The 16,646-nt window shown below is 36.7% G+C and overlaps 1 protein-coding gene across 1 annotated transcript in view; it reads left to right on the top strand.

Annotated features, from left to right (window-relative positions):
* The window catches only part of LOC122747415 (gamma-aminobutyric acid receptor subunit gamma-3-like), a 61,297-nt gene that overhangs the window by 37,958 nt on the left and 6,693 nt on the right, over positions 1-16,646 (top strand). The window contains exon 3 of the mRNA XM_043993445.1: positions 16,375-16,442. Within this exon, the coding sequence (XP_043849380.1) occupies positions 16,375-16,442 (68 nt within the window). The remainder of the gene's footprint in view (positions 1-16,374; positions 16,443-16,646) is intronic.

Genomic DNA, 16,646 nt, shown 5'->3' with positions numbered 1-16,646 from the left:
ATTTATGTTGTTCTTTGATCCATTCATTATTCAAAATGTCAATACTTTGTATTTAGGTTTGTATCTTTTGATCATATATTCTTTATTCAATACTATTTTATTATGTTATAGTAAGTAAATTATGCTTTATTCTTTCTTTTCTTTTCTTTCTTTTTTTTTTGGGGGGGGGTAATGATGGTTAAGTGACTTGCCCAGGGTCACACAGCTAGTAAGTATCAAGTGTCTGAAACCAGATTTGAACTCAGGTCCTCCTGAATCCAGGGCCAGTGCTTTATTCACTGTGCCACCAGCTGCCCCTCTTTTATTCTTTCTAACATTAAGTATACATATTCTTTATTATTCCAATTTAGAATTTCCCATTGTCTGGCAGAAAGTAGCTATAGATGTTGCCACATTTCATACTGCATACCGAAATAAGCTCAAAATGGACACATGATTTAGACATTAAAGACTTATATCATGAGCAAATTTTTGAAAAAAACAAACCTCACAGATCTATAGTTAAGCAAGAGTTCAAAACCAAACAAGAGATAGAGAAATCAGAGGAGGTAAAATGGATAATTATGATTACATGAATTTTAAAATGCACAAAAAACCAATGCAGCAAGAAATGGGAAATAATCTATAGCAAATTTCTCTGATAATGATCTCATTTCTCAAAAAGTTGCCACATGTAGACAAACATAAAAATAAGAGCCATTCCCGAATTGATAAATAGTCAAAGGATGTGAATACGCAGTTTTCAGAAGAAATCAAAACTATCAGTAGTCAGGTGGAAATGCTTTAAATCACTATAGTGAGAGAAATGCAAATTCAAGCAACTCTGAGGTACTACCTTACCCACATCAGATAAGTTAAGATTATAGAAAAGAAAAATGAAAAATGCTGGAAGGGCATGTGGAAAAATAGTCATGGGTAGTAGTGTTGGTGGAGCTGTCAACTGATCAACCATTTTGGAGAATAATTTGGACCTATACCAAAAGGACTATAAAATTATTCATAACATTTGACCCAGCAATACCACTATTTAGGTTTGTACTCTAAATAGATTAAGGGAGCAGGCAGCTAGGTGGTGCAGTGGATAGAGCATAAGCCCTGGAGTGAGGAGGACCTGAGTTCATGAAGATCTAGCCTCAGACATTTGAGACTTACTAGCTATGTGATCTTAGGCAAGTCACTTAACCCCAATTGCCTTCCCTCCCCCCTCCCCCCCAAAATTAAAAACCTAAATAGATTTTAAAAAAAGGAAAAAAGTCCTTGTGTACAAAAATATTTGTTTAAATAAGTTGTGGTATATGATTATTATGGAATATTATTGTGCTATAAGAGATTATGAAGAGATTTCTGAAAAACCTGTGAAGACATACAAACTGACACAAAGTTAACTGAGTAGAACTAAAAGAACATTGTGTGTAGTAACTGCAATAGTGTAATGATTCTCAATTATAAAGACTCTAGATATTCTGATCAACACAATGATTTACAATTCCAAAGGACTAGAAGAAAATGCTGTTCACTTTCAGAGAGAGAGAAAACTGATAAATTCAGAGTGTTGATGAAGCATATTTTTTCACTTTCTTTTTTTCATTGCTTTTTTGGGTAACATCACTAATATAGAAATACGTTTTGCATGAGTTCATGTATAATTGGTGTCATGTTCCTTTCCTTCTTAATGGGTAGTAGAGAGGAGAGAATTAAAAAAAAATAGTTCCCGCAAGTTACTTGTCCTATTATTTCCAATAATTAATTGAAATTTATATTTCCCTTTTCCATTATCATTCTTTTAGATTTGTCTGATTCAGAGACAATAATATTAAAGTATTGTATCATTATTTTGTTTTTATTAGTTTGTTTTTTTGCAATTTATCTGACTTCTTTCAAGTTCATGGCACTTATCCCTTTTGGTGTTTATAGATTTAATATTTTTACTTTTTATTGCCTATGGCAATATTTTTGATCAATTTTTATCACCAAATTTTTGTTGTCTCATTTAAAATTACAATTGTAAATCCTATTTTTGTAGTTGCTTGAAATATAATATATTTAGATTAATCCCCTCATTTCTAACTATTTTTTAAAATTTTATTTGTTGTATTATTTATGAATTTTTCTGGGTTTCATATATATTTATATTTATGTTATTTTGAACTTAAGAAATAAAATAAGCATTTCCATAACAGAAGTAAAAAAGGAAAATATATGATTATACACGAAACTGCAAATCTATTAAGTATAATGTTATATTCTTTTAAATATATAATAAAGCTAACATGTAACTTGTTTTTTTTTCTTCTCTTCTCCCTCCCACCTTAGAAATGACTACCACTAGATGAAAATATGTGTATGTGTCTGTGACTGTGTTGCTGTAAAACCATTATATACATATGTCTATTTCTCAATTCTTTCTCTGGATGCAGATAGTGTCTTCCTTCATATATCCTTATCCTTCTTTTAATTATCATGTCTGGTGGTAGCTAGGTGGCACAGTGGATAGAGCACCAGCCCAGGTTTCAGGAGGACCTGAGTTCAGATCCAGTCTCAGACACTTGATACTTACTAGCTGTGTGACCCTGGACAAGTAGCTTGACTCCCATTGCCTGCAAAAACAAAAACCAACCAACCAACCAACCAACCAAACAAACAAACAAACAAACAAACAAAAAACTTCAAGTTGGTGAGGGGGTTGAGTTGTGATTGTACTGTAAGGATATTCTAGTAGTCCATTGTGGTTAGGCCGATTTTTAACTTTTCAAGTCCTACCCTCCTGAGTTCCCTCTTGATGCTGATTTTGAAGGTTTTGGCAGGATGGCATTTAAGGTATTCTTGGCGATGGGAGACTTCTCTGAGAAGCTTTTACAATAAATTCTGTTTGTTTCCACCTTGCTTTCACTTTGCTGTTTTCTGTCTGTTTATTTCTATAGAGTATTAAGGTTGTAAATCCCTATCTGAACATCTCTTCCCCTATCTTCTTCAAACTTTCAACCCCTGCCATCCATTGTCTTCCTTGGATACCCTTTTACCTTTTCTTGGAACTTACCCCCAGATATTAAAACTTCCTGATATCCAGGTCACTGAAGGGTAACTCTGAGGCTGAACTTGTCTTATTTGAAGTTGTGGAGTCATGTCTGTTGCATGAATTTGTTTTCTTTGCCTATGCAGTTTTGTTTTAATTAGAAATATATATTTTAAAATTTCTTCCCCTTTCTTCCTCCTTTTATTCTTTCCTTCCTTCTTTCCTTCCTTTTTCAATGGGGGGGGGGTTAATGGGAGTGAGAGAAAACGAAAGCTTGTTAATTAAAAAAAAAAAAGGATTTAAGAATTCACAGGTTTTGATTTCCCCTTAGGGGAAGGAGTTCAGTCACAGGATCTCCACCAGGAGATCAATTCTAAAGGTAGACTACTAATACTGAAGCTGACACAAGGGGACACAGTGTGACTCTGAGCCTTCACAGTTAGTAGTCATGTGTTACGGGAGGAAAGGCACAGCTTCCTCCTGAGTTGGGACCAGGGTTCTTCTGGACCACTGCCAAGGACTTAACTCGAAAAGTCAGTGCCTAAAATTTCAAGAGCCAAAAAGGGATTCAAAATTAATCCCAAGCCAGAGAGGCCCTGGGGTCTGGGTGGTGGCTCATGGCTATGCTGCATAGTACAAAGTTTCTTAAACTGTGTATAACTAAATGTGGGAGGTCATGAAAAATTAAAGGTTATATAGACCTATATTATATACCTATATACCAAGGGTCCATATAAAAAATTTCTTCATTAAAAGGAGTTGCTAATGGAAAAATTTTAAGAAGCCCTCATATGGTATAAATTGGTGGTCAGTGGATGATAGGCAAATGGTGCCTGGAGCAAGTAGCTGGTGAGTTGGTCTTTAGTCTGTAAGAATTAGTTTGGAGCAGTTTCTTTCAGTTTCCTTCCCTTTACTTTTTGATTATGCAGCATTCTGAAACCAAGGAAAAACATTTAAATTAGAAAATCCAACTGATGTAGCGAGATAAACAAGATGCAAAGGGAGAAAAGGGAATAGTTTATTGCAAGGTAGATAGGGGAACATCTTCCTCAATCTTCACATAGCTGTGCGTCATGGTGGTGAATTTTAGGACTCTTTGCTTGTTTGTTGGATTCTGAGTTTTAGGATTTTAAGATTATATACTTAGCCATTGCAGCCAGGTACATGCACTGTTCCAAAGACATTCATTGCACATATAGTGACCTCATCTATTCCTCTCTGCATTTCTACATTTCCATATTCCTTTCCCTTCTGCCTTATTTTATTTTTATTCTATGTTAAAGCTAGAAATTATTCAACTTATACCAGTTTCCCAAAGCATTAACTGAACTCCTCAAACTCTGAATTATTAATTTATCATTCATTAAGTCTCTAGGTCATACAATGGATAGAGCACTGGATTTAGAGTCAGGAAGACTTGAAATCAAATCTTAATACATTTAATTCTAAATGATTCAAGTTGAATCACTTACTTTCTGTATACTTCAGTTTCCTCAAATGTAAAATGGGGATAATAATAACATTTAACTCCTAGGGTTGTTGTGAGGATCACATAAGATTATATTTGTAAAATACTTTATTCTAAGTACCTGCATGTGTGCTATTAACTAGATTGCAAGGCTTTGGGGATACCAAAAATAAATAAATAATCCCTGCACTCAAACTTATATTCATCAAGGAAGAGAGTGTATACCATACAAAACAAATAGAAAGTCATTTGAATGGGGAGAACATTAGCAACCTGGGGCCATCAAGATAGGCTTTGTGTACAATTTAACACTTGAACTGAGTTTTGAAGAAAAAAAAATTCTAAGAGATAGAAGCCAATAGGACCTCTATTATAGGCATAATGATGAGGGCCCTAGGATAAATAACACAAAAACAAAGCTATTGGAGGTAGAATGGTGTTTAATGTTAAGAGTCAGTGGGGGCCCCTGTCCCAGGACTCAGTGGAGCCTCCACAAAAGTCACTGCTGCCCTCAGGATGGTGATCCCTGTGTACATCCTCCTCCTATGGCTCCACCACTGGCACTCTTGATTAAGAAGGTACCATAAGAGTGAGCTCTTGAACTCACAACACGATCCCTCCAAAAACCTCCAAAGAATGCCATAGGATAATTCATGGAGCAGCAAAATCCACAGAAGAATATGCTGAGATCATTTTCCAACCAAGGATGACTTGGAAGGTTGGAAGGAGGGAGCTGCTGTGCTGTGACAGGAGTGGAGCTCAACCCCATGGTCATACTGACACAGAACTAATCCCAGGAAGGCCAGACCAGAGAAAGAGACCCACAGAACCTCTGAATCACCTGCAGCTTCAGTGTCATCTGGAATTGAGCTCACGGTCTGGTGAGAGGGCTGAGCCCTTGGCAGTGGGGAGATTATATAGGTCTCTGCTAGTGCTGAGGTGGAACTTTGGTTTTTTGCCCTTGCTGGGAACCAGGAGGTAGGTTTTAGTAGCAGTGACCCAGGTGGGGGAAGGGCACAGGCTTGTTAGAGCTAACAACCATAGCATGCAAAGTTTTCCTGTCTGGCTGATTAGCAGGTTGGCCTGGGGTTATCTATGGACCATGGAACAGGCCAGGTGAGTGAAGAAACGGTGCCCCTCCTTAAATCACACCAACTGGGACCCCCTGAAGCTTGGGATAGTGCAGTCTGGAAACAGTGCCCCACTTTAAGGAGTTAAAAGGCAAGTAAAAGAAAGGCAAGATGAACAGACAGAGAAAGTTGAGGACCATAGAAAGTTTCTTTAGTGACAAGGAAGGTCGAGGTGCACCCTCAGAGGAGGATGGCAATGTCAGTGTCCCTATATCTAAAGCTTCCAAGAAAAATAAAAATTGGTCTCAGGCCATAGAGGGGCTCAAAAAGGACTTTGAAGATAACATTAGAGAAGTAGAGAAAAAAACAGAAAGAGAAATGAGGGTGATGTTGGAAATACATGAGAAAAAAGTCAACAGCTTGAAAAGTCAAATGGAAAAGGAGATACAAATACTCTCTGACAAAAATAATTGCCCAAGAATTAGGATTGAACAAATGGAAGCTAGTGACTTTATGAGAAACCAAGACACAATAAAAGCAAATCTAGATGAATAAAAAATAGAGGGCAATGTGAAATATCTTCTGGGAAAAACTGTCGATCTGGAAAATAGATCCAGGAGAGATAATTTGAAAATTATAGGTCTACCTGAAAACCATGAACAAGGAAAAATCTTAGACATCATCTTCCAAGAAATTTTCAGGGAAAATTGCCCTAATATTCTAGAAGCAGAAGGTAAAATAGAAATTGAAAGAACCCACCAATCACCTCCAGAAATTGATCCCAAAAGGAAAACTCCCAGGAATATTATAGCCAAATTACAGAGCTCCCATATCAAAGAGAAAATATTTCTAGCTGCCAAAAAGAAAGAATTCAAGTACTGTGGAGCCTCAGTCAGAATAGCACAAGACCTAGCAGTTTCTACATTAAAGGACCGGAGGGCATGGAATATTATATTTCAGAGGACAAAGGAATTGAGATTACAACCAAGAATCACATATCCAGTAAAACTGTGTGTAATCTTTCAGAGGAAAGAATTGGACTTCAATGAAAAAGAGGACTTTCAGGTTTTCATAATGAAAAGATCTGAACTGAATGGAAAATTTGACTTTCAAATACAAGACCCTAGAGAACCATAAATGTCAGAGTTAGGTGATATGCCTGGGGTTGTACAGTGGGTGAGTGTCTTGTGTCTGAGGCCGGATTGGGGTTGGGGTCATTCTGGGTCCAAGGTGGATGCTTTTTCCACTGTGCCACCCAGCTGCCCCATGATGACATCTTTAGGGTAAAATTGAGGGGTGAGAAGAATGCACTGGGGGAGGGTGAAGGAGAGAAGTATCATGGGGATAAATCCCACATGAAAAAAACAGGAAAGGGCTTATGGAGTCGGGAAGAGATAGAGTAGGAGCAGGGCAGCAAATGAATTTTACACTCATCAAAATAGGCTCAAAAACTTTAATCTCATTAGAGTTGGCTCCAGGAGGGATTAACACAGGCACAATTGGGTGGAGTAATCTATTTAAGATGGGCAGCAAATGAGCCTAACATTCATCAGAATTGGCTCAAAGACCTTAATCTCATCAGAATTGGCTCAAGGAGGGAATAACATACACACTCAATTGGGTGGAGTAATTTATCTAAACCTACAGGAAAAATAGGAGGGGAAGGGGATAAAGCAGGAGTGGCAAAAGAAGGGAGGACAGATTTGGGGAGGGAATAGTCAGAAGCAAATCCCTTTTGAAGAGGGATAGAGTGAAAGAAGGTAGATAATAGAGTAAATATCATGGAGAAGGGAATACGATGGAGGGAAACAGTTAATAGTAATTGCAAAAAAGATAAAAGGGGGAAAATTGTACAAAAATATTTATAGCAAGTCTTTGTGTTGGTTAAGAATTGGAAATCAAAAGAATGTCCATCAATTGGGGACTAACTGAAGAAGCTGTGGTATATGATTGTAGTGCAGTGGTATTGTGCTATAAGAAATGACAAGCAGGATGATTCCAGAAAAACCTGGAAAGACTCATATGAACTCATGTATAGTGAAGTAAGCAGAACTGGGAGGACATTGTGCACAGTGACAGCAATATTGTTCTATGTGCAATTGTGAATGACAACTTCTCTCAGCAATACTATGATCCAAGACAATCCCAAGGGACTAATGATGAAGCCTACTATCTACTCCCAGAGAAAGAACTGATATTTATTGAACACAGACTAAAGAAAAAAAAATGAGCACTTGTGGATTTTACATATATAAACTATATCAGATTGGTTGCTGTCTTGTGGAGGGGGGAGGAAATGGAGGGAACAAAAAAAATTTAGAACTCTAAATATTATGAAAATCAATGTTGAACACTACCTTTACATGTAACTGGAAAAAATAAAATAAATGTTTTTTTGCAAAAAAACCCCCAAACATCAGTGTGATGGCCAGTTAGACTGTACCATAGAGACTATGAGGAAGAATAATGTCTATTAAGGTAGACTGAAATTAGGTTATGAAAGTCTTTAAAAGTCAGAGGGATTTATATTTGATCTCAGAAAAAATGGTGAGCCATTGGATTTTTTAACTAAGAAAATGTCATAGTCAAAATTGTACTTGAGGAAAATCTCATTAGCAGCTCTGTTGGAGATGGACTAGAGTAAAGTGAGATTCAAGGTGAGGATGCTAATTAGGAGGCTATTGTAAAGTTCAAATATGAACCGATGATGGCCTAAATTTAACAAATTTTTTGAGTGTAACAAATATATGCCAATTGGTTTAAATACTTATATCCAAAAAATTGTTACTGTATCTGGAAATATATTATAGAAGTTCTGATGAGAAACTAAACATCTTGGAGACCCAAGTAATGATCTATTTTATGACTTGATGGCCAAGTTATTTCTTTGCTTCATAGTTAAATTAGAGGAAAGCAAATCTGGCAAGTGAAGTAGTTGAGGAAGATAATGTCTGAAGAATGAGATTTGGATTTATAGACTGGGGTAAAAAATGTGGAATTATGGGCTTGTGTCCATGGATAGACTAGAATTAATGAAGACAGATCAGAGTGTTTTGTATGGAAACTAATTAAGGATTTAAACTGAAAGTGAAGCACTAAAGAGAAAACTGTTAATATGCTTCCACTAAACCAGATTACATAGTAAGAATATCAATGCAGAAAGAGTTATTCACAGGGTAGCTAGGTGGTACAGTGGGTAGAGTTCAAGGCCTGGAGTCAGGAGGAGTCATCTTCCTGAGTTTCAACCTGTTCTCAAAAACTCACTAGGCTCTCTGCCCCTGGGCTATCACTTAACCCTGTTCGCCTCAGTTTCCTCATCTATAAAATGAGGTGGAGAAGGAAATGGCAAATACTCCAGTATCTTTGCCAAGAAAACTCCAAATGAGGTCACAAAAATTTGGGCATGACTGAAAAACAACAGTGATTCATAGGAATTACTAGCCAAAAAAGGTGGGATCATAATAAAACTCTTGGGCTAAGATGTTTACATACACATTCACAAAATATTAATAATAAACAAAATCAAGGCGAGATCTTAATTCAGGGACAAAGTTTGAACTTTGTAGGTATCACCATGGCTTGTCGAGTTGTGATGCATCATGAGAATAAGACAATAGAAGGAGATTTGGGTAGAACATATTACATAGAAGAAGTTAGCATTTTATAATAAGAAGACATTTTCATGTTTGAGAATCTGAACTAGATGGGTTGAAGCATGTTGGATCAAGAAAGGGAGAAAGGGAGCCAAAGTATACTACATACTACTGGGTAAAGGGTAAGAAATGAATAATTTTGCCAAATATATGACAAACCTGGCATTGAAGTATGGTATAATAAAGATGAGGAATTATAGTTAGAATAAAATTTACTGGAATTCTCTGATAAATGCAGGATGGCTGATAAATTCTAGACATCCTTTAATTTTTTAGAAATCTTAGGAGACAATGAGGAGAATTACCATTCTGGATGTGAGCCTGGCCAAAAAGTAAAGACAAACTTGTGGAAAAAATTAAAAATTTAGGAGGGATTGGCCAGTAAATCTTGCAGTTTATGACATATAAAGAGAGAAAAACAAGGAATTGTCTGACCTGAACCCTTGAACACACATTTTAGAGTTTAATAAAAGAAATGAAAAAAAAATCTCTTGGCCTAAAATTCCATAGAGGACATTGTTTTACAATGAATAGAATGGTTTCAACAACAAACTTCAACAAACATTCCTAATAATGAAATCTATTGATATGGTTATTTTCTCTTCCTTGTAGGTCTTTAATTTTTTTTTTTTTTTATTTAGTGGGGCAATTGGGGTTAAGTGACTTGCCCACGGTCACACAGCTAGTAAGTGTCAAGTGTCTCAGGACGGATTTGAACTCAGGTCCTCCTGAATGCAGGGCCGGTTCTCTATCAACTCCACCACCTAGCTACCCCACATCTTTAAAAAAAATTTTTTTCCTGTCACGAGACTGGAATTTATTCAAGTTCAACATGGCATGGAAGAAATTGGTACTACCCATCTTTCATAATTGCTTTCCCTTTTCCTTTGCTGTACATTTCTTTGTTTAGTTTTTTTTATTTAGAATTTTATTTTCTTAAATTACATGTAAAAACAAATTTACATTGATATTTTTTTTTGGTGAGGCAATTGGGGTCAAGTGACTTGCTCAGGGTCACACAGCCAGTAAGTGTTAAGTGTCTGAGGCTGGATTTGAATTCAGGTCCTCCTGAATCCAGGGCCAGTGCTCTATCCACTGCACCACATAGCTGCCCCTACATTGATTTTTAAAATTTTGTGTTCCAAGTTTTCTTCTTCCCTCCCTCCCCAATACAAAATATTTCCACATTAATCAGGTTGTAAAAGAGAACAGATGAAAAATCTTTGGAATAAGCAACTAAAAAAATTATTCTTCAATCTGTATTCAGATACCATCAATTCTTCTCTGGGGATGAATTGCATTTTTAAATTTTTAAATTTCAATTTTTTTCTGTTTAAAATTTTATTTTCCAAAATACATGTAAAAACAAATTTTGACATCAATTTTTAAAAACTCTATGCTCCAACTTCTCTTCCTCTCTCCATTCCCACCCCCTACCACTAGGAACTCAAGCAATTCAATATAAGTTATAAATGAGTAGTCATGGAAAACATCCCCACATTAGATAAGTTGTGAGAGAAAACTGATAAAAACAAAACTTCAGATTAAGGAATTGTCAAAAAAAAATGTGTTTCAATCTGTTTTCAGATACCATCAGTTCTTTCTCTGTAGATGGTTTGCAATTTTCATAAGTCCTTCAGAGTTATATTGGATCATTGCCTTGCTGAAAATAACCATGTGCTTCCCAGCAGATCATCTTACACTATTGCTGTTCTTCTGAAGCTGTATTTTGATCTGCCTTGTCACCATAGAAACTTTCTATGGTCAGCATTTTTTTTTGTTTCCCAGCCTATTTCTTGACTTTAACTCTTTGTTAAAGTGGGATACTGCTTCCAGGGAGGAGGGTGCACTGTCTCATACTTCAAGGAGTTTGAGCAGCTGTTCTCCAAGATACTTTTAGGAATTTTTTGTACTTAGCTCTTCCAAGGTGGTATGATTTAAGAAGCAGTATGTTCACTACTCTCCTGGCCTGTGCTCTGGTCCACAAGTGACCACAGGTCTGCTTTCCTACTCTGGAACCCAAGACAGTGCCTTACTCCACTATGGCTGCAAGTTCCAGTATGCTTTTTCTCCTCCCCGACCTGGGACCAGAACCCAACCGTTTAACCTGGAATCGAGTACCAGTGAAACAACAGAGTCCCATCTCAGCTCCAGCAAAGAGACTCCTGCAATCCCCCTCTGGCCAACCAATGGACTTCCTCACCATCCATGGGTTGAGTTCCAGAAGCAGCCACTGCCCAGCTGATTCATAGGCCCAAAGGCATACTATGGGTATACTGTTGCTGTTGCTGGCTTTGTGCTGGTGACATCTCAACTGAGCTATACGCCATGCTCACCCAGATAAAACAGACATTTCTTGTTGAACTTCTAAGTTGTCTTTAGCTGAGAAATTAGTTCACCCTGCTTTTTTGTGGGTTCTGCTATTCCAGGAATTGCCTTCCAGCATTATTTGAAATCATTAGGAGGGGTCCTGGGGAGAGCTAAAGGAAATCACTGCCTTTCCTCCACCATCTTGGCTCTGTCCCTCCCTTGTAGGTCTTTAAGCAGAAACTCCATGATCATATGTCTTGTATTTCAGTAGGAATTCTTTTCAAAGATGGATTGGTAAGATAGCTTCTTAGTTCCTTTCCAAAACTACAATTCTGTAATTCTATGATTCTGTATACATAGTCATAGGCTTAGTACTAGGGGAGACCTTTGAGTTTGATCTGATTATTATTCAGATGAGGAAAACATCTTTTCTACCTAACTGTTGCATAGTTTGTATGATAGGAACATTTCTGACTCTTTTATAAGGACACAACACAACATAGTACTCTGAAAACATTTAATAGTTGACTCATTGATAGCTAATAATTGGTTCTAAATGCCATTCAGGAACATAATACTTTCTGAATTGTTTGGAGGAAAGACTCATCACATGTGACTCACAAAACTTAGTTTAAAATGGGGTGGAGAATAGTTCTTTTGACAATGTTTAATTATAGCTATGTACAAGCTACAAAAAACTTTCTCGGTATGTTTTCTAAGATGCTGACAGTTTTGAAGTGTACATTACTCAGGTCCACTGACAAAATCATAGTGAAAGTGTAGGCACTAATTTGTAATCTTTCTGTCACTTTTCAGGGAGGTCTTGAAATTCTCATTTGCTAAAGCAACATAACTGAAAGGGCCAGAATTTGATATAAGAAAAATCTCCATGTACAGCTCAACATTTCTAGGCAAGAGAAAATCAGTCAATTAAGATGTGCAGTTGTGAACAATCAGTTATTTAGCAAAATTGTAGTGTACTTATTGAAATAATTGCTAATACAGCCATTAGATCCCTTTATTTCCACAAAAATAATCACTTTAAAAAGAAAGAGATTAAGGGGAACTGTTTGTCCCCTTTCTGTGCAGAAAGTTCTGTGATGGACAATTGCCTCTTATTCACTGTCAACAGCTAAGAGTTCTTTGTATCAGGAAATAATGTTAGAATTTTTCATTTCAGATGGCAATCAGCTGTTCTTACTTAGACTCCTGCTATCTCAACAAATCTAAAACCTGGCTTACACCTGAGTAAGAACTTTTTCCTCCATCTGGTTCTGTCAAAGAAACATAAGAGCTACAGAATTTCTTTAGGATCTCATGAATGAATTACATCTGTATACACATCTGAAGGAATATCGTGTTATGAATTTTCTGTATTCTTTAAGCAGATCCAAAAATATGGAAAATAAAATTTCTTTCCTCAGAGATCCAGACAAAAAGGCCTGCCAGGATTAGGTTTTACTATTTTGAATAGAAGCATTTTGATTTATTTTGTACTATTCAGATTTTGGGATATATTAATTGCAAACATGCTAACTAGGTTATTTTTTCATTGAGGTGTTTAACTAAGGATGCATTTCAAGTTACATATCAGTTATGAATAATCATAATTTACTGATTGAACTAAGAGTCTAGACAGCCATTTGCTTTCAGAATTTGCATTGAAAATTTGCCCATCCATAAGTATTTCAGTTCAACATTCTTTGGGGTTTAAGCCCATTAGAACATCCTGGAATAATGGAAGAAGATAACAAAAAGGTATGAAATTATGGAAGTACATGGATAAGAATAGCACAAAATGGGCAGACATAGGTGGGTTGCGATCTATTTCTTTGGAGAGGTTTGTCTCACCAGTGAGATCACAAAGCCATTTGACCATTTGAAGAGAACATTCAGAGATTTGGAAACCAGGATTATGAGAATACTGTAGACCACTGGTCTCTAAAGTAAAGGTCCTTCTCCTGGAGGTCTGGGGCATCAGTCCAACAAGTGAGTGATTAACCAGTTAGAGAGTGTGAGGAGAGGTCATATTTGGACAGAGGTGTGCTGGTAAATATTTAATAACTAATGGGGCAGCTAGGTGGCATAGAGCACTGGCCCTGGAGTCAGGAGGACCTGAGTTCAAATCCCACCTCAGACACTTAACACTTACTAGCTGTGTGACCCTGGGCAAGTCACTTAACCCCAATTGCCTCACCAAAACAAAAAAAATATATTTAATAACTAATTTCTGAGGGGACTGTGGTGGGGAATCTGTACTTAAGACACAATTTTATTTTTTATGTGTTAAGATTGTCTCTATCACTTTAATTCTAGATAACTGACAAAATAGTAAAACAAGCCCTATTTTGCGATATTTTTTGATTTTTAAGATGTAAAATGCTCACATTGAAAATTTAACAGCTAATTCTCTTGGGTTGGAATGAGCTTACTCCAGAACACCCCTGAGTTTGATCCCTTGTGATAACCAAGCCTGTGTTTGTCTCCATTGCAAACATCTCAACCCTTCAACAACGATAGCCCAACAATACACTACTCCATACTACTCAACCTCACTCCTGGGTATGAAAAGTTCCTAACCTCACAATAGGCTGTGATTTGGGGAATATAGAGTTAGTGATCAAAACAACTTTCATCTGTTTTTCTTTCTCCTTCCTTTCCCCCTCCCTCCACCACTCTCTTTCTTCTTTCCTTCCTTCCTTCCTTTCTTCCTTCCTTCCTTCCTTCCTTCCTTCCTTCCTTCCTTCCTTCCTTCCTTCCTTCCTTCTCTTCCTTCCTTCCTTCCTTCCTTCCTTCCTTCCTTCCTTCCTTCCTTCCTTCCTTCCTTTCTTTCTTTCTTTCTCTCTCTCTCTCTCTCTTTCTTTCTCTCTTTTTCTTTCTCTCTTTCTTTCTCTCTTTCTCTCTCTCTTTTCTTTCTCTCTCTCTCTTTTCTTTCTCTCTCTTTTTCTCACTCTTTCTTTCTTTCTTTCTTTCTTTCTTTCTTTCTTTCTTTCTTTCTTTCTTTCTTTCTTTCTTTCTTTCTTTCTTTCTTTCTTTCCTAATAGAGATGTGTGATAAAAAATTATTAGAGGCCATTGTTATTTGTCATGTCATATGAAAATTATTTGAAGGAGTGAGGGATGTTTAGTTTGGAGATGAGAAACTTCTTTGTGGTGGTCATGATGGCATGATGGCCTTCTTTACATATTTGAAGCATTCGGCTTATTCTGTCTCTAGAGGGGGAGTAAAGAGAAAGGAATGAACATTTATATCAAAGCCATGCATTAGGCACTGTGCTAAGTGCTTTACAAATACCATCTCATTTAATCCTCACTAAAACTCTGTGAAGTAGGATGTTATTATTATCTCTGTTTTATGGTTGAGGAAACTGAGACAAACAGAATTAAGTGACTTGCCTAGCGTCACAGCAAGGAAGTGTCTGAGGCTGGATTTGAACTTAAGACTTTCTGCCTCCACGTCTAGGGCTGTATCTGTTATGCATCCTATATACTTCTGGAGAACTGAATTATCCAGGAACAAAGGGGAAGCAGTTGCAAAGGGGCAGATTTCAGATTGATATAAATGAAAAACTTCCTAATGATTAGAATTGCCCCCAAAGTAAAATATTTTCCCTTGGGAAAATGATGATTTCACTTTCATGAGAGACTTTCAGGAAGTGACTGGATAATAAGTTGTCAAGGATATTATAAAGGGAAAGAGAAGGGTCCTGGGTCAGGTACAGGAAAAAGGCCCTTCGAGGTACCTTCCAGCTTTGATAATTTGTTATTTCTATATCAGCTAGGTAGTTGCTATAGAGACCTATTTTTTAAAATCCCCTTTAGTTTCTTTAGAAGTGTTTATAAATGTATTTTCTTTTAAAATTCTTTCTTTTCTACAAGAGAAAATACTGGAGGAGGCAGCTAGGTGGCACAATGGATAAAGCACCAGCTTTATCCATTCAGGAGGACCTGAGTTCATATCTAACCTCAGACACTTGACACTTGCTAGCTGTGTGACCCTGGGCAAGTCACTTCACTCCAATTTACTAATGAGAGAGGGGGGGGAGAGAGAAAGGTTATGGCACATGATAAAAGAACAAAAAGACTTCCTTAGTAAAATGGATTAAGACTGATACCAGACATTTCTTCAAAGAATAACATTGTCCTCCAACCTTGAAGTGCTTTCGTTATTGACTCATCTAAGAGTCAGTCTCCAAACCACCTGCGCAAATGAGTTGATTGGGGCAGGGCAGAATTCACCCCACTCCATTGAAAAATAATTAAGATATCAATGAAATAAGGAGGGAATCCTTTTATTTTATTAAGGGCTTAGGTCCTGAATAGTCCAGAAAGAAAGTGACTTGGGTAAGTATCAGTCCCTTGTTGTAGATACCTTTAAAAGTTAATAGAAAATTTCATAGGGACAGAGTCATGGCAGAAGGAAGGGGGACCATTACAGTTTGGAATCTTTTTCACCAAACTAGAAACATGGAATTAGATTTAGGATAAAATAAAATTATTTCTGGAAGACGCGAGCCTAAATCACAGGATGAACTGTTAATGCTCTTTTCCGCCTCAACAGTAGCATAACTAAGTTTCTTCATTTCCTTTATTCCTAAAATAATTTACCAGATATTACCTGGTTTCACTTAATTTGTGTTATTGAAATAGAAGTGCTACTTATTTCTCTAAGAAGACTCTTAAGATTGTATCATATAAGGTTTAAATTATGATTGCAATCTTGTTCCTATTGAATACGCCCTCTTTCATGACTACACTTGACATGGAAATGGGACAATTCAGGTGTTATTGGAAAGTTTGGCCTGAATGTAATATCTCTCTTATACACAGTATGCTAAATGTTGAATTTTTCTTTCCACAGTAAAACCAACAGTTATTGATGTTGACATTTACGTTAACAGCATTGGACCTGTGTCATCAATAAATATGGTAAGTGACATGCTAATAATGATTTTAAAATTTTTTTCCTACCTGCTTCTGTTGGCGACAGTCTCTGCTTTTCAAAATGTGATAAATGTCTTTGGAAAAAAGGAAAAAAAGTGTAGTAAAATACTGTTTTGAGGCTCATCCTACTTCTATGGAAATTCCTATTTCTTTCTTGAAACATACATAGTGGAACCTACCATTTGATAG

Source organism: Dromiciops gliroides, chromosome 3 (assembly GCF_019393635.1).
Source record: "Dromiciops gliroides isolate mDroGli1 chromosome 3, mDroGli1.pri, whole genome shotgun sequence".
Lineage (NCBI taxonomy): Eukaryota > Metazoa > Chordata > Mammalia > Microbiotheria > Microbiotheriidae > Dromiciops > Dromiciops gliroides.
Note: the sequence above shows the minus strand (reverse complement) of the source record. Positions and strands in the feature narration are given on the sequence as shown.